This window comes from Cynocephalus volans, chromosome 6, assembly GCF_027409185.1.
Source record: "Cynocephalus volans isolate mCynVol1 chromosome 6, mCynVol1.pri, whole genome shotgun sequence".
In the NCBI taxonomy this organism is placed as follows: Eukaryota; Metazoa; Chordata; class Mammalia; order Dermoptera; family Cynocephalidae; genus Cynocephalus; species Cynocephalus volans.
Genome location: NC_084465.1, coordinates 118,483,569 through 118,505,712, shown reverse-complemented (window position 1 = coordinate 118,505,712; position 22,144 = coordinate 118,483,569). Strand labels below are relative to the sequence as shown.

Here is a 22,144-nt window from a genome sequence, read left to right as displayed (position 1 = left end):
CGCACAGCTCACCCAAGAGACATGCTGGGGTCTGGGGGCCCCAGGAGACTCCAGAGAGGAGCGGGAGCACCAGCATCAGGATGCGATCAGGCAGGAGAGAGGGAGAGAGGCGCCAGGTGGAAACAAGTTTGGAAGAAGGCAGGACAGTGGCCTGCGTGAGGGAGGGGCTTGAAAAGCAGGCAGGGAAGGGGCGCTTGATGAAGGCAACAGGGAAATGCTGCAGATGATTTTTCAATTGATCAAAAGTTATTTAAAATGTTCTCCAGATGGGCTTTCCCATCCATCTGTCACCAGGTAGTATAGGCAAACTTCAATAACCTACTTTGGAATTGAGTCCAGTGTTGGTTTGTCTTATATTCTCAAAGGGCAATATAATTTACCAGCAAATGTTAAAAACAAACATTTGGTGACCGGGGTTTAATTTTCAAACCCTAAGGCCAGAATGTTTGTCTCTGTACTGTGTGCTGGCCCACTCAGAGGATGCCTCCCAGTCTCCAGAGCTGCCCAGGTTTGTTCTCAGTGGCCTTGCGCAGCAGCGATGCAGGCTGAACGGGAAGGCACAACCCCAGCCACCAAGGGCCACATTGTCGTAACAAATGCTGGACTGCACAAGTGGACGCAAAAAGCGGGTGGGAAGCACTAAAGCTGTTTAAATGTGCAACTAAGACTAAATAACTTGGATAATTAAGGTTTTCAGAACAGAAGGTCAATACCGTAAGCTTTGACAAAATAAGAATAATCCAGCAACCACATCTGGAGGGAATCAATATCAGTATCTAAAATGGAAACATGATTAACAAAAAGCAGTGACTCAATTGTTTTCACAACCTTTTTTTTTTAACCTTGGAGAGACCTTCTGGGAACTCATCTTTTGTGAAGAAACAATTATCTCAAGTTCAACAACTCCTTTGGTTACATTTAGTTGCTCTTTTTTTCTAGTTAAATTTTTAAAAAATTATACTGTATACATCTTCTTTTTAAAAAATAGCATGTGCAGTATAATCCCATTTCTTCCTATAGATCTGTCTACTGATGCCTACTCCAGTTTTTGACGTGTATACAACTGTGCATGAAGAGATATCTGTATGGCTGGACACCAAATGTTTACACTGATTACTTCTAGATGGTGGGATTTTGAAAAAATTTGTGTTTTTTTCTTTGTACTTTCCTGTATTGCTTGAGTTTCTGCAAATGTATATAATTTTTATTTTAAAAACTCAAGTCAGTCATTCCTGTTAAAAAATGAGAATCACAGAAAGGAAAACTACCATTCGTGAAGCGTCCTCTCTGTGACTGGTGCTGTGTTGAATTCTACCATACACAACATCTCATTTAACCCTCACAAAACTATGATGAGAATTATCTCATGTACATGCATGTATCTCATGTATCTGCACTGTATGGATGAGGAGACGGAGGCTCACAGAGGAGTGAATGACCCCAGTCCTGTGATGCAAGAGACCACGCAGGGCAGTGCCCAGCACTGACCACCCGCCAAGGCATAGATGTCAGTTATCCACGTCATTTCTGCCACAGCTCTCCTGCAGTTTTACCCTCCCCCTCAATGCGAGAAATGCAAAATCTGATTGAAGGAGATCTCATGGCATTTTGCATGGAAAAATCATTAAGAGTGAAAATCACAGAATTTCAGGGGTAGAAGAACCTCAAAATCACGTAGTTAAGCTGAGTCATGTTATAGACAGAGATTCTGCTACCCAGACAGGGGATGAGACTTGACCATGGCCCTTGACTCTCAGTTTAGTGTTATTTCCAGAAGGCGCAGAAAGCAGAAGAACCTGTAAGCAGACCATACAAGTTCGTGTTGCTTCCTGAAAGTATCTCTTGGTTATTAAAGGCCCAAAATTGGAATCGAAATGGACCTGAAGAGTATGATAAACTAAACATGGGCTGACCCACCCAGTAATCCAAAAGGAAAGAGATGAGATCTAGACCAGGGGAAGACACAGCAAGTGGAGAAGTGACCGAGAAGCAACACCTTAACAAAGAATCGGGCTGCTGGAAAAGAGAAGAGGGTGCCAGGCAAGGAAAGTGAGACAATTCTAGAAACAGCCAAATAGAACAGGTAACAAGCAAAGAAAGTAGCAGAACCCGACAAAGCCCCTCAGAAGCACACGTCTCATAGGGCACTCTCTTGAGTGAAGTTCCAGAACCAATTCTCCAGAAATGTTTCATGTGGCATGGAAATAATCCAATCTCAAGACAATCAGTTCTTTTGTCCTGGCCTAACCTACGCAGCGGCACATAATCTCTCTTACTTCTCTCTGAGAAGGCAGAGCTGTGTTGCTCCAAGTGGGGAAAGTTAATCAAGAGATATTAATAATCCTAAGAATCAGCCTGTAAATAAAGCAACAGAGGAACTACAATTAAGATAAGAAATTCATGGTAAGCAATGAGTTGAAATGGGAAAGTGACTCTTTCCAGCCTAGGAGACTACAAGTGGGGTCCTCCTAAAGCTCTTTGGGCAGGGAGGGGTAACCCTGTACTTGAATCCACTTGAGAGGGAGGTAGGACCTGTGTGGAGTCACTGCAGTCGGGGGGAACTCACGTCCATCTTGGAAATGAGCAGCAGCTGCTGTTTGATGCGCAGGAAAACGGAATCAAAAGCCAGCTGGTGGGCCTGCTGGTTAAGCCGAGTCAGGGCTGCTCGAGATGCAGCCAGCAGGTTGTGATTACTTGACCCCTTCTCCTAAGAATACACAAAAGGCAGTTTGTTAGGCTCTGAATCCAACCAAGGTATTTGCTAAACATTTTGAAAAATCACAGAGAGGAATATAGTGGTCCCCAAACCTGGCTGTGCCCCAGGCCCCCTGGGAAACACACTGAGTTACAGATTCACAAGCTCCACCCCAGAACTACTGAATCAGAGTCCACTAGAGTTGGAGCCCAGAAATCTATATTTTTAATTTTCTTTCCCAAGGGATTCTGATGCATTTGTGCTAACGTGAACTCATGGATTAGCAGTTTAGGAAAAACTAACCTGTGGCCATCCCTCAAGGATAGAGGAGAGGGAAAAAAGATCATAAGCTTCAGTGTAAATAAGGGTGATGGCCACAGCCAGAGTGATTCCCAGGGAGGTCAGGTCAATAATACTCAGCCAAAAGCCAGAGTATGTACAACCTGTGTGAGACCCAAGGAATACCAAATGGCCTGAGAAAATAAAGAGATGGAAAATATAACCTTAGTTTTGCTATTAAAAATGAACCGATTACACAGATTAGCAATAAAGATAAACAGAGTTGCTTTAACCTAATCATAGAAGCATGGATGAGTGAGTTTACAGAATTGCTTTAAGAAGTGGGTTTGTCAAGTTCAATGCAGCCAGTTGGGGAGTCAAGGTGCAAAGAGATGAGGAGACCCTGGGAAGGTAACACTGAAGGCTCAGACGTGTCCAGGCAAGCCGTGCAGTTCACTGCCAGGGCTCTACGCCCTGCTTATTTTAGATTGCTTTTTGTGCTGCGGGAACAGCAATGTCTCCTCTGTCACCAACAGAAGAAAGGGAAGGATGCTTTGGAAAGGATGTCCACGGCTTCTTATAACCGTGGGGGCCATTCCCATGGAGGTGGGTGGCTCGTTCCATTTTCTGGGAAGTTGTTCTATCCCTGGACCCCAAGGGCCCCAAAGCTCAAAGTCAACAGCAGCTTTATGACAGGTAAGACTTTAAAGAAAAAGCCAGGAGGGAATACTTATCTCCAAGTCCTCAAGTTTCCATGTGGAGGAATTTGCACTAGAATAGCTCCTGGAGTCCTTCCACCCCTCGTTCCTCCCCTGGGAGAGAGGAGTGACTTCTCTAGCTGCTGAGCTGGGTTCCACCTGCCTGCAGAAAGTGCATGTCTGGTCCCCTTTCTGCCATTCAGGAAAAGGGTACTGTGCCTGCATGGGGGCCAGCAACTGTCCAACTCCACCAGTCCTGCTGACAAATTTAACTCTGGAGTGAAGTACAGCGAGCCCCTCTGGCGACAGATCTACAGCCACATTCTGCAACCAGGATTTATCAGCAATAAAGAGCCATCTATCCAACTTCTACATCTATGTTTCAATGGGTTCCGAGCCAGTTTAGTTTATCAGCTCCTTAAAATCTCAACATAAACGAGAAGCGGCGGCAGGGCACAACACAGCCCAGGGCCCACCCACACAGCCAGAAAGCCTGGATCCCAGAGAGAGTGAGCCACAAGAAAAAAGCTTTCATTTGCAAGAATGCCATCCATCCAGTCTCATACCTTCAGGGTATAAAGGATCTCCATTAAACTGGCATATTCAGCAGGGTTATCTTTCTGCAAGTAATTATATTCTTGCCATGGGTTCTTGGCAGAGCTCTTCCTGTCTGTCAAGATGCTATCCTGAAAACCGGCCAGGCTCCGAGGGCTGTAGGAGTCAGACAGATACTTCCCAGCTGTGGACAAAATCCTGTAATGAAAGTGATGACCGTTACGCCCCAAGCTATTTGTGTGGAACTTTCTTCTTGGAGCAGTCAGACAGCTCCTTACAAAAGCCCAGGGTATCCCCATGGGGCAGACTGAATTAAGGTTCAGTTTGTAAGGAAATGAAAACACCCTTGGTCAGTTAAGAGTGAGCTGGGCCTCAGATGCACAATAATAACCTACACATTTCCTATCTAACACCCACGCCCCCAGAATATGCTATCTTCCTAATACAGCAGACAGCCTGTACAAGAGCAGTGCTCAGCTCACCACCGTCTGCAACACCTCATGTTCTATGCATCCCTTCCTTGAATCAGAGTGTAGAACAGTCAAATGCCAGGGTAAGCCACTGGCAACACAGCCACAGAGACAGGCCCCCCCCCCAGCTGGTCCTGGAGATGGTGACGGCAGCTTGCTGTATGCCACTTTACCCAAGGGGCTCACCTGTCCCACACAATAGGCTTATGTGGTGTCTGTTCATCAGCACTGTAAAGTTTAAGGTGCTACAGAGAGATCTACTGAGAAAAACTGTTGCTTCCCAATTTCTTCAAGAAAGAAAAACACCTAGAGGAGGTTCTCTAGTACTGCCAGGGAAGTTGAATAACTACCTCCAACAAGGAAGACCTTCCCCTGATACTGACAATCCTCCACTGTTTCTCCTTAGCCCAACTTCACCATTCCTACACACTTAAATGTTAAAGAATTATATGAACGCATGTAACCAGGAGAAGGGACATTATAATAAATCCCAAATGTGGCCCATTTCCTAACCTCTCCTTTACTGTAATTTCTTATGAAAACAATACTTTGGGTACAGCAGTTTTTAGAGTGCACTCACTTTTCAAAAACAGATCCCCTAAATTTGTCAAGGAATGTCTATGCTTGCAAGTAAATCCCAGAGACACAATCTTCATCAGGAATCATTGCCAACACAAGCAGCTACCTGGCTCAGCTATTAAGGTTAAGTTAGCTTTTCCTGTCACCTAAGCCTACGGTAATTTTGGTTGGGTCTTCTGTCTCCCAAACTGTAACCCATCCCTGCCACTGCCTTACTCCCAGTCTTCAGTATTTCTTGTGCGGATCGTGAACAGCCTTCCACTGGCTTCCCTTCCTCTAGTCCTTCCCTGCTCCACTTAATCTGTCCTAATGCGGGAGGACACATTAAGTAGAATGGTCTTTGCAGAAGGTGAATCTGAGTTTGTCTTTTTCCCAAAGATACCTCAGTTCCCAGGATAAAACCAAAAATGCCCAGGCATAGCACACGGGACCCTCCATGGCTGGCACCCTCAAATCCTTACATATACTCCCTGCTCATCCAATTGGCCACAGTCCCAGCCCATGCATCACTTCCACACTTGCATGCTTGCTCATGTGCTCTCTCCACCTGAAATGCTCTCCCTCCTGCATGCACCTGAGGAGATCCTACTTCTCCTCCTCAAGGCCTGGCTCCAAGGCTTCTCCTCTGCCAGGCCTTTCCTAATGTCGCAGCTAGACGCTCAGTCCTTGGCTTCCATCTGCCTCTCGTCTCTGCTGTGCATTTATCACACGCCGTCTTGTCTCTCTCTCACCAGAAGGCGAGGGCAAAACACAGAGTACTCTTCATCTCCGAATTCCTAGCACCTAGCACAGTACCTGGCACACGGCAGGTGCTCGATAATTGTTTGCTGAATGACAGGTGACCGTGGGCTTGGTGACCAGGAAGGTGAGAACCGAGCTTTCATCTTTGCCCTCTGGGAAGTCAGCTCTCCTTTGCAGGCTACAGGTGTTTCAGTCTCAGACAGCTCAGGGGAAACTGACCTTATTGTATCAGCCTGCCATCCAAGATGAAAACATCTGGATATTTCAGGAATGTTTTAAGAAGTAAAGACTGTAGTTAAAAATGTCAGAATACATACAACTCCAACCCCGAGGTACTAATGGCATCATTTTCCTGGCCTCCTCTTCATCCAGACACCACCAGATGACCTAGTTATTAGCATCTGATCCCCCGTTATATGTATTTACTCTTACGGTGAACTAAACCTTATTGAAATGAACACTTGATTTCTTCATCAGAAGGAATGTTTTCTCATCACTGAAATGTTTTCAATGTTTCAGAAATGTTTTCTCATCATTACAGAAATGTTTTCTCATCATTGCTGTGAGCTCTCAGTTAGCTCTTGAGGATGTCAGATGATTAAATGCGGTCCTTGCCTTCAAGAAGCTCCGACACCAATGGGGGAGTCCAGTGTGTGCCAGTGTGCCCGCTGCTATGCCAGAAGGCAGTGAGTACGCACAGAGTAGGAAGGATTACAATTCCATCTACTTCCTCCATTCGTTTCCTTTTCATGACATGTCAGTACCCATTACTCAGCCGTGGAAACTTGTGCATATATACTAGATTCCCAAAACCTGACTGTCCCACTGAACTGTCCCACTAAGACCTTACCCTGGTAAAAATACCACTGTACCAAAAGTGAGTGGTGGACACCCAGAAAATACAGAGGAAACACAGCAATCTCCCTTTATCTCACCCAAGTTGCCCAGGACAAGAGAAATCTCTCAGGTGACACAAAGCTCAGCCCTGCTTTATTCAGCCTATAAATCACAAAATGATCCCCTTCTGCAAATAAGTGATGTTAGGAGCCTGGCAGCCAATGTCCTCTTGTCACCGAAGCAGTCTGCAGTGTTTTGAGCTATTGCCTCTGCCACCTGCCCGTGGGGAGTGGTCTCTGGTAGGAGTCTGGGTTCTGCAGGTGAGATTGATGAGGAGATAAGATAAGCTTTATAGGCGGCTGTCATACACGCGCTGTGCAGCCTCCCAGACAGGAACACAGATGGCGACTGTCCCTTTCCAGGCTCAGTGCTTCCAGGATGATGTCACCTCTTTCAGAGACTCCCTTGGATACACCCAGGCTGTTCTTGTCTCACCCCTTTCAGCCTCTCTGGACTGCCAAATGCAGTTAGAGAGGCTCATTTATCTATCACGTCCCCGTTCATCTTCCTAACCAGATCTTTCCTTACCCTTTGGAATATAATATTCGCCTTCATTAAAAAATTAAAGAAAACCTGTATGTCCTGATATGGAAAACTGTCTGTTATACATGCAGAGAGAAGGCATGTCTAAGGGCAGACGGTAATCTGTGAAAAAACCTGGATGACTTAGGCATTGTCAAGGTTCAAATCACTGTCTCTCAGACACAGCTATTTCCAAAATAGTGTTTTTTTTAACTGAAAAAGTTATTAACTCAGTGTTCCCTCATCTATAAAAATGGGGTAAGAAGAGTACCTACTTCTTCAGCCACTGGGGGGACTAATGAACTAATTCACATAAAGTCCTTAAAGTCAGAGCTCAATAAATATCATAAAGTGGGAGTGGGAGGAACAGTGATGTTTTTTCTAGAGAGGATTTTTAGAGTGAGTAGATTTTCAGTTTTTATTCTGTTTACTTGTGAACTGTTTTAATTTTTGCAATGAACAACTACTCTAATTAATAAAGTAATAAACTACACGCATTTCTTTTAAATATGTAAGTGTTCACTTTTCTCCTCTTCTCAGGAGTCCTCTGTGACTAACCTGGACCTCCTCATCCCTCTGCCTCAGACAGGCCCCTCTGTGTGCCCAGGAGTGGCGGCCCCATTCACTTTACTGATATTATTCACACACGTCCCACTGTGTGCATGGGTGCCTTAGTTTCATTCATTCCAGGAAGTTGCACAGTCTCTGTGCTGAGCGTCGTCAGATCATGAACAGTGACAGCCGCTCCTATCTTTTTTTTTTTTTTAATTTTATTTTGTCGATATACATTGTGGCTGATTATTGCTCCCCATCACCAAAACCTCCCTCCCTTCTCCCTCCCCCCAACCCCCCCAACAATGTCAGCCGCTCCTTTCTACCCAGTGCAACACCTTCCCCATAACGAGAACCTCACACAGAATCTTGGGCTTGAATGCAGTCTACGGGCTCAGAGATGAAGACAAAGAATCATGAGAAGAATCAGCCAACACGGAGCGCAGACTCCAAAGCCAGGCTGACCTCCTTCCTTGGCAACTCATCCCAACCCCCGCCCCCTGCCCCCCGGTCCCCGCTGGGCCTCAGCTTTCAGCTCACTTTGTGCCACTGCCAAAAATGCCATTGCCCAGAGGTCACTTTAAGACAATAAAGATCATGTGAGAAGAAGGTTAAGGGACTGCTGCTAGTCCCTCAAACAACTGTGTGAAACAGACTTCTTCCCCTCAACTCCTATAAAAAAGAAGAATCAGCCAGACCAAGGAATGAGACATTTAGCTGAAAGAAAAAAGGAAATCTGGGAAGTGAGAACCCTTTGAGGGGGAAAATGATCTGAATGGGGCCACCTCAGGGCGAAGTAAAAGCTCTGGCAGGCATGAGAAGAGAGAAAGGGTAGAATGGACTTCTTTAGAGTGGCCCCAGAAGTTCTCCTTTGACACACAGCCCTTCAGCAGCACAGGATCCTGCTGCAGGACCCAGAAGGCAGGCGGTGTGGGTTAATCCCAACTCTGCAGGCTGGCCCAGGGGACTTCACCACCACCTGTAATGCTGTTTCTATGGGGACATTTATTTTGAGTCCCAACTTACAAACAAGCAGTCGGAACCCAGCCTATTCATAATGTGGAGACAACACGTACTATTTCCTCATTTAAGCTGAAACCTCTGTATCTAACCAAAAGTGTGTGACCATTGCCAAGCAGGACAAAGCCTTGCCCTTTTTAGGTGCTCAATAAATGTTTAATGATGACAATAATGACACCTCGTATCTAAGTACAGACAATGCTAGAGACCTGTGGTTTTCAGATGTGACCATATGCTGTCCTTGCTGCACTGTGTACTGGACAACAACACTCCTTTCTTACCTGTTTGCTAGCTGCTGCTCGAAGTCCCCACACTGCCGCAAGAGCTCTCCACAGGTGGCTATTATCCTAAACAAAAGAAAAAGTACTTCAAGTTCAAGTATCTGGAATGCCAAATTTACAGGACAAACATTGTCTCATTAATAAAAATTCTAAGTATTTGCTCCTTTTGGTGGTGCTTTTCTAGGAAAGCAGTTTAACCATTTGATGGCCAACCTGAAGTGTTTCATTAATGAGTAATTAATGTAAAAGGTCCCTTCTAATAACCTCTATGTCACTGGCCTCTCTCTGCATGACAATTCTATCAATAAACCATCTCAAATAATTTTACATTTCCAAAATACTGGGCTATGTCCTTGAGAAAACAGGTTGGAAATACTTTGTATCTAAAATTTTTAAATCAAAATTTATTACCTAATATTTATTAGATGGCTTCTATTTGCAAAGCATAGAAAATTATTTTAATATTAGAAGTATATCTCTCTCTGATCACATGAAAGGCAGATGAAGATTAATCCATTTATTTTTCAGAGATAAGCATGAACAATCATCATATCTATATTTAATAATCCTTTAATTTTCTAGTAATTTTATGCCAGCCCTCAAATTCCAGCTACTGAGTCCTTCAACACCAAACTCATAATGTTAGAACAAATCCAAGGATTAAAAACATCTTAAGTCTAGTTAACTTTTAACCTTCTCTAAAAGTGCCCATCATCACCAGGGTATCTAGGCATTCCATCATAAGTTTATGAGAAAGCAAAGTATTCCACTCCCTTCAGGTGTAACAGAACAAACATGGCATGACATTTTCTGGTATACCAAGCCACCACAGATGATAAGGTACACAGTTAGCAACTAGAACATTAAATTTCATTGAGAAAAATAAAAGTCCAGAACAGAGCTCATGAAGCAATAATTCAAATGGTCCTGGGTGGTCCTGAACCTACCCTGACAGCCTTCAGTGGATCTAGTTCTGCTCTGGCATGGGCCACTGCATTGAGAACTACATGTGTCACGGGCACCCTGCACATGCCAGCTAGGCCAGGGGTCAGGCAGGAAATGTAAATGGATGAGGTGGGCCAGGTGAGGAGCAGCCTCTCTCTGAGTGTATATCCATGAAGAATGGTTTTAAGAAATTTCTAGATTGCTTTTTAGCTCAGCCTAATAGTACAGTAGTTAGAGCACTTGAGATTGGATAGAACCACAGCACAACAGAGAACATGTGACCAGTCTATCAATATCAGCTACCAGCCCACGTGGGTCTCTGTGACAATGCAGGCCCAGTATTGCCAGAGCTTCCAATTTTAGGTGATGTTAGAAATCTGGATTCTAGGGCTGGCCCGTGGCTCACTTGGGAGAGTGTGGCACTGATAACACCAAGGCTGTGGGTTCAGATCCCTATATAGGAATGGCCGGTTAGCTCACTTGGGAGAGCATGATGCTGACAACACCAAGTAAAGGGTTAAGATCCCCTTACCGGTCATCTTTAAAAAAAAAAAAAAAAAAAAATCTGGATTCTGTTAAATCTGATTTTTAAATGTTGGCAACTAGTCCAAATTTTTTTTAAATGCTATGATCAAACAAAACATGTCCATAGGTCAGATCTGGCCACAGGCCAGCAGTCTACATTCTCCAGCTGGAACATTCTGACTTTATTCCCACCAGGCATTAGGGCTTGGTACAACAGGGTGTCTACTTAACAGCCTTCAGGTCACACAGGCTATCGTGCAATCTGGCTGTCAACAGCACTTGAGAGGGTCACCTCAAAGGCTTTCAGTGAACTCTTCCATGGCCCTTTGTAGGCCAAAGAGCATTGCCTTAGCATTGAGTACTATGGTTCTTAGATCTAGAAACAGGATTTGATTAGCTATGCATTTTCTAAAATATAAACTGTAAGTTATCCTAGGTCTATAAAAACTACAGGTTGTACGGGGGAGAACCTCACATCTAACATTAAAAATTTAAGTCATTAAAGGAGATGAGGCATTCATGAAGAACTTTTTAAAATATTTTAAGAGCTAGAGGAGTCTTTTTGGTATTTTGTTGTTGGTGGTGGTTGGTTTGGTTTGTTTTTTGTTTATTGTCTTGTTTTTAAAGTTTAGAGTATTAGCTTAAAAAAAGGAAGTAAAAGAAAAAATGGATCCTTTACAAACACATTCATGGTTTTTACAAACTATATCATACATGTTTATGCTTACTATATTAGGCATGCACTTAAATTAATCCCCTCTTTACCTAATGGAGTTCTGAAAAGCCGTCCAGTCCTCTTGAAAAAGGGAATTGGGAGGAATATCATCTAGTTTACACTTCTTTCGGATTGACTGAAGAGTGTTAGTGAAATCAGACACATACCTATGGGGAAAGAAAAAACACGACAGGGGCATCGTCATAAACTCTTCAACTCTCAGACACTTGGAATTCCACAGCTTTGGACAGATTGCTAATGATCTTGGGAATGTCGTTAGAGGCTCCCACCAAGGAGTGAATCTACTTATAAACCTCTGACCACAAAAAGGTCTTCTCTATGTGGCAAGACCGTCCTTACCATCTGGCAGAGCAGCTTAAGTGAGATGCTCAAGATTAGGAGGAAGAGACGAACCAGCTTAGAGGTGATGCTGCTAAATTACCCCCTCATCCTGACAAATGCATTTCTTTGGAAGCAGGTTCAAAGAACTGTTCATGGTCCCACTGTCATAACTGACTGTGACCTGGACACTGTAAGGCAATTTACTGATATCCAGGGTACTTCTGCAGCATCTCATCCCCTGGATTTAGATTAAATAGCCATGGCAGATAGATTAAAGCTCCATGCCAGGTAACGGCCCAACTATAAAGGCACAGGGGCATGGTAGTGGACTGAAAGCCAGAAGACTCTCTCTCACAGAGTGAGCCTATCGCTCCCCTGTACACACACATTTTCCTTCGCAGCACCTAACACGCTCTAATTCAACAGCTTGCTTCATGTATTTGTTTAATGTTTATTGCCGTTGCCTGACCATGCACACTGTGAGAAGAGGGACTGTGCTACGAAGGTAGCTCGTCACTGTATCCCCAGCCCAGGGCTGGGCATAAAGGAGACACAAGGAGATATAGTTCCTGAGTGCATCAAAGACGTGCAAGGCAGCCCTGGGCAAGCACTTCAGTGTCTTCGGGCCTCAGTTTCCTCATCTTTAAAGTGGATTTAATGATATCTTCTGTACTGCCTCACAGAGCTGTTGTGATAACAAAATTAAATAAATGGAACAATACACACCACAGTTCTCTGAAAAGCATAACATGAAAGCTGGTGTGAGGCGGTGGTGTGTTTAAGGACGTTCTTGGAACAAGAGCAAACAGGTGCGTGTCCCTGGGAGAGTGTGGTGAGAACAGGGGACTCGTGTCCTCGGGAAGGCAAGAAAGCCTGGGCCATCTGTGTGCATCACAGGAGGTCCTGCCCCTCTCCCTTCCCAAACCAGAAGCTCCAAGGAGAAAACATGATGAGCCGGGGCACAGCCCTGAACAGTCATTTGTGTCATGAAGAGAAGGGCTGCTCAAAGAACCAAGCAGGAGAAACGGCTTCAGACCACTCCACTAACTGCAAACGACTCTACTGCTCCTTCACAAAGGTCTTCAGGCTTCCAAGTGGAAAGCTACAGAACCACAGTCCCATGGACGGTACCTGCCCTTCACACCAAGAGACGTGACAGCTTTCTTGGGGAATTGGTCCTAAGTTGGAGGGGCATGGGCCTCCAGGACAAACTGACAGGGAATGTTAAGAACATAATCGTGCTTTAGCTATGGGAGGTTAAACAAGTGTGTCCCTGCCCTGCAGCTGTGACATACACTTATATAGGCAATCCAGCAATCCACACACACTGCTGAAGCTCCTGTGACAGATTGCCTGGGATGGCGAGCAGGCCACAGAGCACTTGCGGGGATGGTTTGTTCAGCCAGTTTTCAGGCAGAGCTATATGCAAGTGCTTTTTATACTCTATTATCCTTCAATCCAGAATTCTAAATGCATTTATCATGAAATCTCAGAACAAAGTGTAGCTTGTATCACATTTTTGTCCTCAAACCCTCTGATTCTCTCTTACAATACACATTTCCAAGTGTCTGCCATGTGAGAGTCGCTGTGTTAGGGGCTTTAATTACATGCTTTCACTTAATATCCACACCACCAAGGAAAGGAGGTATCAGCACCATCGGTTTACTCAGAGACTCAGGGAGGAGCATGACCTGTCAAGGCCCCGACTAGTACATGTCAAGGCCAGGATCGAAGCCCCAGCTGGTCCAGGTCCCATCACAGCTTTAAAGTCCCTAATTCTATAAGCACTGCCGCTGCAGTGTTCTGTGGTTTCAGCCTTGTTCAAGCAGGGCCAGTCTACTGCTGCCCCACATGCTCCATCCCCCTGCCCATCCTTCCGTAATGCCCTTCCCCAGCCCCTCCTCGCTACCGAACAGTGTCCCGTTTGAACCCTGTTTGAACCCTGCTCGAACCCTGCTCGAGTTAACTTCAACCTGGTTTCCCTAACTAATTTTATAAATATTAGCTATTTTGGTAAATTCAATATCTTCCCTTCTAGAGAAAGTGACCTGGTTTGGCCATATATCCTTTTATAGAGTTTGAATTTTTAATATGGACATGTATTATTTTTAAAAACAAAGTAATCAAAATAACAGAAACAACTAAAAGGAAAGATGCAACCAACAAGAGCTCAGAGAAGCAGAGGACAAGAGAGAAGAACAGCCTTAAGAAAGCTCAAGTCCTCACCTCTCACAGTGGAGAGTCAAGAGATATTTAAAGTTGATTTAGGGCCAAGCCCGTGGCGCACTCGGGAGAGTGCGGCGCTGGGAGCGCAGCGACGCTCCCGCCACGGGTTCGGATCCTATATAGGAATGGCCGGTGCACTCACTGCCTGAGTGCCAGTCACGAAAAAGACAAAAATAAATAAATAAATAAATAAAGTTGATTTAAAAAATCTTCCTTAAAGTTTGGAGAGAAGAATCAGAAGACCACAAGCAAAGGATTCAAAACTAGCTACTTCTGAGGACAGCAATGAAGGTGGGCAGGAAGGGAAGAAGACTCGCTTTTTTATGCCTTTTTGTATTTTTAAAAATTATTTCTAAAAGCATTATTTTCATTATTTTATAATAAAAGTTTTAGACCTAAAAAAAATAGTAATTCTTTTCTTCCATAAAATCCTGGTTGGTGGCAGAGAGAAAGAGGCCAATCCTTATTTGATCAACCTTTCTGTTGCTATGCTTCTATTCTGCAGGAGCACACCTGGGTTCACCTGGTCACACCTCTGTCTGTGAGCAGGGCCCCTTGCCAGCCCCTTAGCTGCACCTGAGCTGCCCTTGGGAGGTGCAGGGTACCTGTGGCAGTGACTCAGAGCACTGGGTCCAAGGGCCCTCAGGGCTCACAGGGGCATGCTCAGTATTTCTGGAATGACAAGAGCTCCCTAAACTTACAGCATAACAGTACTCAGTTCAATAAAAGGAAGTCCTTGAGACTCAGGGCAACTACATTCTAGAACAAACCACCAAGGGAGGGTCTCCTAGATCTGTTGATAAGCAAGAGAATGGAGCTTATAACTATGAAAGTTCTTACACCTCAGTTACACACATCAGGGAATCCAAGCTTACACTGTTTTCTTTTTCTCCTTTCTACAAAATATAATTTTAGTTTCTCCTTCTATCTTTCTTTTGGGGGAGAAGGGAACAGCTGTATTGAGATATAATTCACACACCACACAATTCATCCATTTACAAAGTACAGTTCAGTGGTTTTTGGTGTATTCACAGAGTTGTACAACCATCACCACAACTTTAAAACATTTTCATCACCACAAAAAGATTCATTCTGTTTTTTGTTTTCTTTTTGGCAGCTGGCAGGTACAGGGACCAAACCCGGGGCCTTGGTGTTATCAGTCATCACCCCAAAAAGAAATCTTTAGCAGTCATTCCCTATCTCCTCCAAATTTCCCCAGCCCCAGGCATCCACTAATCTATTTTCTTCTCTACAAATCTGCCTGCTCTGGACATTTCATATGATAGAATCAGGTAACATGTAATCTTTTGTGAATGGCTTCTTTCACATAATGTTTACGTTGCCTTTTTTATTATATATTTTGAATTACGCTAGAAATATATGAATTTATGCACCTTTGTAAAAAATAAAATAATAACAAATAAAGCTTAATCCCCTACAATCACTGTCCCAGTCCTTCTCCATCACCCCGAAGATAACTGATGTTTTGAGTTTATTACCTAACCTTCCACATCAGGATTTAGAAAACTTTTTCTGTTATGGTCGAGATAGTAAGTATTTTTGGCTTCTCAAGTCATGAGGTCTCTGTCCCAACTAATTAATGGTGCCTTCTACTGGGAAGGAGTGATAGGCCATAGGTTAAGTGAATGGGTATAGCTGTATTCCAATACAACTTTACCTATAAAACGCTTAGCAAGCCAGATTTGACTTATGAGCTGTAGTTTTCCCACTGCTACTCTATAGGAATATATAATGCATTTTAAAGTACAAAAAAAGACCTAGAACAAGAGTCAGCATTCCTGGTTTTTTGTAAATAAAGTTTTATTGGAACACAGCCACACCCATTGATTCACGTATTCTCTATGGCTATTTTCATGCTACAAAGGCAGAGTGCTACAAAGGTCTCTATTGCAACAGAGAGACCTTTATAAGGCCCCAAAAGCATAAAATACTACAGGCCCTTGGCAGAGAAGGCTTGCTGGACCCTGCTATGGAAAATATACCCTATCTTTTCGTATGACCTTTTTACATAATGTATTAGACTCTCTATATTGTTCTGCAACTTGCTTTTTTCCACTCAACAGTATGTTTTTGAGATCTATCCATGTTGATATGTGGAGATCTAATCAATACTTTGCTGTATAGGGTTCCCTTGTATGAATATCATATCTTATTTAGCCATTGCCTAGTGGATGGATGTTTAAAATGTTCCACCATTACAAACAATGCTGCAATGAACAACCTTAAGAACATCATCTTGGGCTCAGGTGCAAATGTTTCTCCAGGCTTCATCACAGGAATACAGAACACAGGCATTTTTAATTGGGACAGATACTGCTCTCCAATGTGGCCAGCCCTGTCCCCACTCCCCCAGACTTACTTGGCAAAGAGGGATTTCAGGGCTGTCAGCAGGCCGCAGGTCCCCAGGCCGTTGGTGAACCTGACACATCTGTCAACAGCTGCAGACGCCAGACCAAACAGCTTGTACGCAGAGTGGCTCAGCTCCTGCACACAGTCAATTACTTCCCCATGCTCCTGGCCAGAAAATACAGACACACAAAAGCCACATCAGACTCAAGACCACCTGAATAGAGAGCGTTAAGATAGTGGGAGACCCCCAAGCTCTCACTTAATAGGGATATCAGAAATACAGTCCCAAACAGTGACAGCTCTTCCAGAGGACAGTCTAAGTGGTCAGTGGGATCACAGAAATTAACTCCTGGCAGAAAAGCATGATCAGATGTCTAGTTCGTCCTTATAACTTTCATTTCTTCCCTCTTTTCCTGTGATTATTAAGATGGCATCTCTCCCTCTTGTTCTCCATCTAGGATTCAAATTCTCCATATCAGACACTCTAAAGGAATGTGGAGAAAGGAAAATGCTCCCTTCAGGCACAAGAATGTAAGTGAAGCAGAACAGTCTTTCTAGGTACATCCCTAGAACACAGGCAAATAGCAAGAGGAAGATTTCAGTTACTGTAAGATCAGTTCTTCAATCTTAACTCACCTCGTGCTAGACAACCTTAAATGACTTGAAAACAAAATATCTGAAATGGAAATAGACTTGATGCCCCCGCTGGTGCCCACACAGTGATCCTGCCCCTACAGCATGGTCTGTGAATGCTAAGCTCCTGTATCTTCCTTAAACAAAAGACCACCTTTAATAAGAAATTACTAAGTCAGGGAGTTAATCAACTTACCCGCAAAAGATTTAAGCTTCTCATTGCTAAACCTTTATTGGAAATTTTAAACTGAAAATTGGTAGCATATCTGTGGTCTCTTTTTACGTTTGGATTGCAAGAGCCCATGAGGTACTTAAAGTCCATTTTTTTTGCACACCTGATCCCACCCACCAACCCTCTGCCAGACCTGGCTGAGAGCCTGGCAACCAGAATGCTTCCTAAATGGTCATTGGCAGTGCTGTGACATTACCAAAGGCATGGCGCTGATCTGGATGAGGAGGTGGCTCTCTTCCAGGTCACCATACTTCAGCTGGTAGGTTTTGTACGGCCCATACACAGCATCCACCAGCTCCATGACTTTCACCAGGTTGTGCTCATCTTTAGGGAATCAGAAATTAAAATCAATAATGAACAAAGAATCTGAAATTAATTGCGAGAAAGCAACAGGTGAGAGGTACTCTACTAGAAGTTTTCCCGTTTTATCTCTGCATTGACATCTTGTTAATCTGCTTTTACCATTCAAGGAAGCTTCTTCAACAACAATCACTTCAGTAAATATTTGGATAAATTTGGGCTTTTTGTATTGTTTGCCTAAAGCACTATTAAAAGCACTCACCCCTCTTAATCCCCCAACCCATCATAGTTAAGAATCCCTTTAAATGATAACTCTCATCAGGGTCAGATTCAAAGAACTGCTACAGAGAAAAGGCCCAGTAGGAAGAATGTTTTCCATTTCAAGTGTTCCCAGGACTTTATAGAAATGAGACACTCCATACACTAGGCATTTCAAAAATTCCTATGTTCAGCTACATAAAAATTTAAAACATGTTTGTATCAAAAATATAAATGTGCATATTCTACAATACAGCAATTCAGCTTCTAAGAATTAACCCTAAGAAATCAACAAATTTGCAGAGATACAGTACACATAGAAGGATGTTCACGGAAATATTGCTCAGGATCAGAAAGTTTTGGAAATAATCTCAACAGGGGATGGGTAAATGTAACACCCTTACTCATCTCCTCACATCCTTCTGGTCCTTTCCAATCTGTCCTCCACACTGAGGCTGGAAGAGTATTCCCCAACAGAAACCTGATCACATTCCTGCTCGGCTTGTAACTTATCAGTAAGTTCCACAGATCTCCAGTTGGAGTCCAAAGTTTCTCCTACAGCCTACAAAGCCCTGTGCTGCCTGACCTCAGGTAAGAGTGAAGCCTCTTCTATCAAAGCTCTACTGCTTCCTAGGTATGTGACTCTGTGCAAATGACTTCACTTTTCTATGTCTGTTTCCTCAACTATAAAATGAAGATAATAATGCATCAATTTTATAAGGCTTTTGTGATGATAGGTAAAATAATAGGGGTCTAGCATGCAGTAGGTGCTCTATAAATACCAGCCACTTTTATCATCACTTCTACAGTCTCGTCCTTCTTCACTCTTCCCCGAGCTTGCAGCCTTCTCTCAGTTCCTGAAAGCACCAGGATCCCTTCTGGTTACGTGTCGATCCTTTCGTGTGGAAGGACCTTCTTCCCTGTCCCTCACTGTCTAGTTACCTCCTATACCTTCAGTACTCACTCAGCTCAAGTCAGCCCATCTCAATTGTCTTTCTTTGTTATACACTCCCACAACCATTTGCTTTTCTTCAAAGCACTTACCTCCCTTTGTAAGTACACATTCATTAGTGTGATTATTTGACTGTCTCCCACTGGAATCTATAGTGTATGAGAGCAGGGACAGTGTCTAGTTCTGCTCAGCACTGTATCCTCAGCATCCAATGCCCCAGCACCAGTCCATTTGCAGTTGAACAAATTAAATATATTTTGACCTATCCATAGTGCACTCATGAAAAGTAATTGCATGTATATAAAAGATACACACACACACTCTCCTGGGAACCAGGATTCTCACTGCAGGAGACAGGAGATGCAAATGGGTGTGCAAGAGGTAAAAATCTTGTGGTGTTGGATTTGATTGGCAGGTATTAGCATAAACTGATGATTTCTTTTAAAATATCTATTTCCTCAGGGCTGGCCAGTTAGCTAAGTTCATTAGAGTGTTGTGTTATAAAACCAAGTTCAAGGGCTTGGATACCTGTACTGGCCAGCTGCCAAAAAAAAAAAAAAAAAAAAAGAAGTATTTCCTAGCTCTGTCCACCAAAAGAGCCCAGAAGTAAAGATGCCCCAGCCACAATGAGCACCCCTGGTGCCCAGATCTTGGTTTCTAAATACCACTTCCCTCTAGAAGAAACCAGGTTTTCTGGGGAAGTGGCCGATTCCAGGTCTGAGGGAAGAGAAAGTACCAGGTGTTCCTGGAACGTTTGTGCCAAAAAGCAAGGAGATCCTCAAAGACTGACAGGGACATATAAAGAAGATACAGGAGCCAGCTTGAAGAGGCAACCACAGACCAAATTTAAAATAATCTGGATATCAAAATGAATGATAATAATGGATCATAACACATCGAAAAGAAAAAAAAGAATCCATAGGTTCACAGTGATATTAAAGAGAAAGAAAGGAAAATTTCTTTACAAAAGAACGCCAGCGAATAAATGTAGAAGAAATGACAGAATCAGGAAATCACCCTCTTATAATCAGCAATGTAAAAGTTTATTCAAGCAAGGATTACCAATGGATGGTGAAGTCTCTGGGTAAATGTTTCCTGGGGAATGGTACAGTCCTATGGGCTCAGAGTGTGACCCCACAGATTACCTATCAGTTACAAAGAGGAAAAGGTAACTTTGCCATGGAGAAACCTACGTTTACGAGCAATTCATCTAGCCCGTCACCAACAGCTGGACTTCATGCATCTCCTGATGTGATATAGTAGGAAGCACCCATGATCACCAATGTAGGATTCTTGCCAGAAATGCCTGCTATAACTCTAATCCCAAGGAAACAACTAGACCATTCCAGAAAGTGAGACATTCTACAAGAAAACTACTGTCTTCTTCAAAGATGTTGATATCATGAAAGACAAAAGAAAGATGAAATGACTGTTTTAGCTTAAAAGAGATTAAAGAGAGAGGACAACCCGATGCATGTGTGTGCACTGACTGTACCTCAATGGAAGGCAGAGGTAGGAAGCAGTAATACAGATGTTTGCAGTACTGTGAAAATCTGAACACGGACTGTATATTAGATGACTGTATGGATCCAACCTTCAACTTCTTGGGTATGATAACGGTAATAAAATATTCTATTAAAAATATATTTAAGTATACACACATACACATACTCATAAACAAAATCTGCACATGTATATAATCCAAAATGCTGTTTCTGGATGGCAGATTAAGGATAATTTTTTTCTTTCCTTTTTTTTTCTGGATTTTCCATAGTGAACACAATAGGCTTAAGTATAAAGTCAACGTAAATTATTTTTAAAATTTACTTTTGTAAAACCTTTTATGTATTTTGAATTGTATCATGTATATGTATTAACTATTAAAATAATAGAAAAAATGTTGAAGGTAAAATGAAAAGTTAGAATACATCTGCAACATGTTTGATAAAGGCTCTTTCAGGAGTATACACCAAATTTTTAGCAGCAGTTATTTCTAAAAAGTGGGAATACAGAAGACTTTCATTTTGTGTTATAGACTTCTATATTGTGAATTTTTATAACAAACTTTTGTTGATTTTTATAATATATTTAATAATACATTATTTTAAATAAACTGCTCTTATAAACTAACCAGAAAAATAGGCAAAAGTATAAGCAATTCAGAAGAGAAAAATATATAGTTTTTATAATATAATTTTCAAACTTGCTAATAACCAAAATGAAAAATTCAAATGTTTTATCATTAGTTGTCTAAGAACCTGGCAATGATGGGGAGGAAAAAGACAGAGTCTAGTGCTGGTGATGGCATGGGGGTATGGGTATCCTCATTCACTACTGATAGACACAAAATAGGCAGAAACTTTCTAAAGAGCAAAATACAGCAAACATCTTTAAAATTTTCATTTCTTAGCAACTGCAATTTTTTAAACTTATTCTAAGGAAGAATCAGAGTTGGGATCAAAAACTAACGTGCAAGATAGTTCATAATAGTTTTATTTATAACAGTGGCTAAAAAGATTATAATAAGCCATAGTTATAAAGCAGTCATTAAAAACCATGTCTTAGGAAAACAGCTGATGATATAAGAAAATGTTCATTATATTACTTTGGGCAAAAAAAACCAGAATATAAAACTCTATATAACCAATATTTTAAAATATTGTATATATTATATATAAATATTTATTACAGTACATATGTTATAATATATTTACATGTTATAATTTTAATATATTTTATATATTATTAAAAATATATTTTATTATTTTTATATTACTATAAAATATGTTTATTATATAATATTTATATAGTATATATTAATATTTGTCAACAACATGTATTTATATCTGCATTACCAGGAGGAAATATAACAATGTTGCCAGTGGTGCTCTCTGAGTGATGAAGTTATGGATCATTTTTATTCTTTTTTATTTTTATTTTTGTGTGTGATTCCAAAGTATTTTTGAATAAAAGTAATAAAAACACTCTTTGGAAAACCTCCCTAGGAACCATTAGAAATTTACACCTCCATGGCTGTCTAACAAAGCACTTTACTGACTCTTCAAAGGGCAGTTCTCCCATCTGCAGTAACGCCCACCACCAGTGGGAGGAATGCGGCCTGTCCCTTGCCCTGCCCGTGTCCACTCTACTCCAGCAGGATGCACGGCCTAAACACACTTTAGCCATTTCAAAAACAGCAGCTACCCACATCCACCCTGGCCTCTCCCACAACTAAGGCCTGAGCAGCGAGCGTGCCAAAAACACCTATGAATCATCAGGAACCTGAACAATAAACACTCCCTGGAATGTACAAGGCAATTATACACAAATGTAATTAAAGAGAGTAACTATTAAATA

General features: G+C 42.4%; 1 protein-coding gene across 1 annotated transcript in view; it reads right to left on the bottom strand.

The window, feature by feature from the left end:
* Positions 1 to 22,144, bottom strand: part of COG7 (component of oligomeric golgi complex 7) — a 76,708-nt gene that overhangs the window by 17,869 nt on the left and 36,695 nt on the right. The window contains exons 8-13 of the mRNA XM_063100159.1: positions 17,474 to 17,601; positions 16,423 to 16,577; positions 11,525 to 11,641; positions 9,290 to 9,355; positions 4,239 to 4,425; positions 2,567 to 2,707 (exon numbers count right to left, since the gene is read on the bottom strand). Of these exons, the coding sequence (XP_062956229.1) occupies positions 2,567 to 2,707; positions 4,239 to 4,425; positions 9,290 to 9,355; positions 11,525 to 11,641; positions 16,423 to 16,577; positions 17,474 to 17,601 (794 nt within the window). The remainder of the gene's footprint in view (positions 1 to 2,566; positions 2,708 to 4,238; positions 4,426 to 9,289; positions 9,356 to 11,524; positions 11,642 to 16,422; positions 16,578 to 17,473; positions 17,602 to 22,144) is intronic.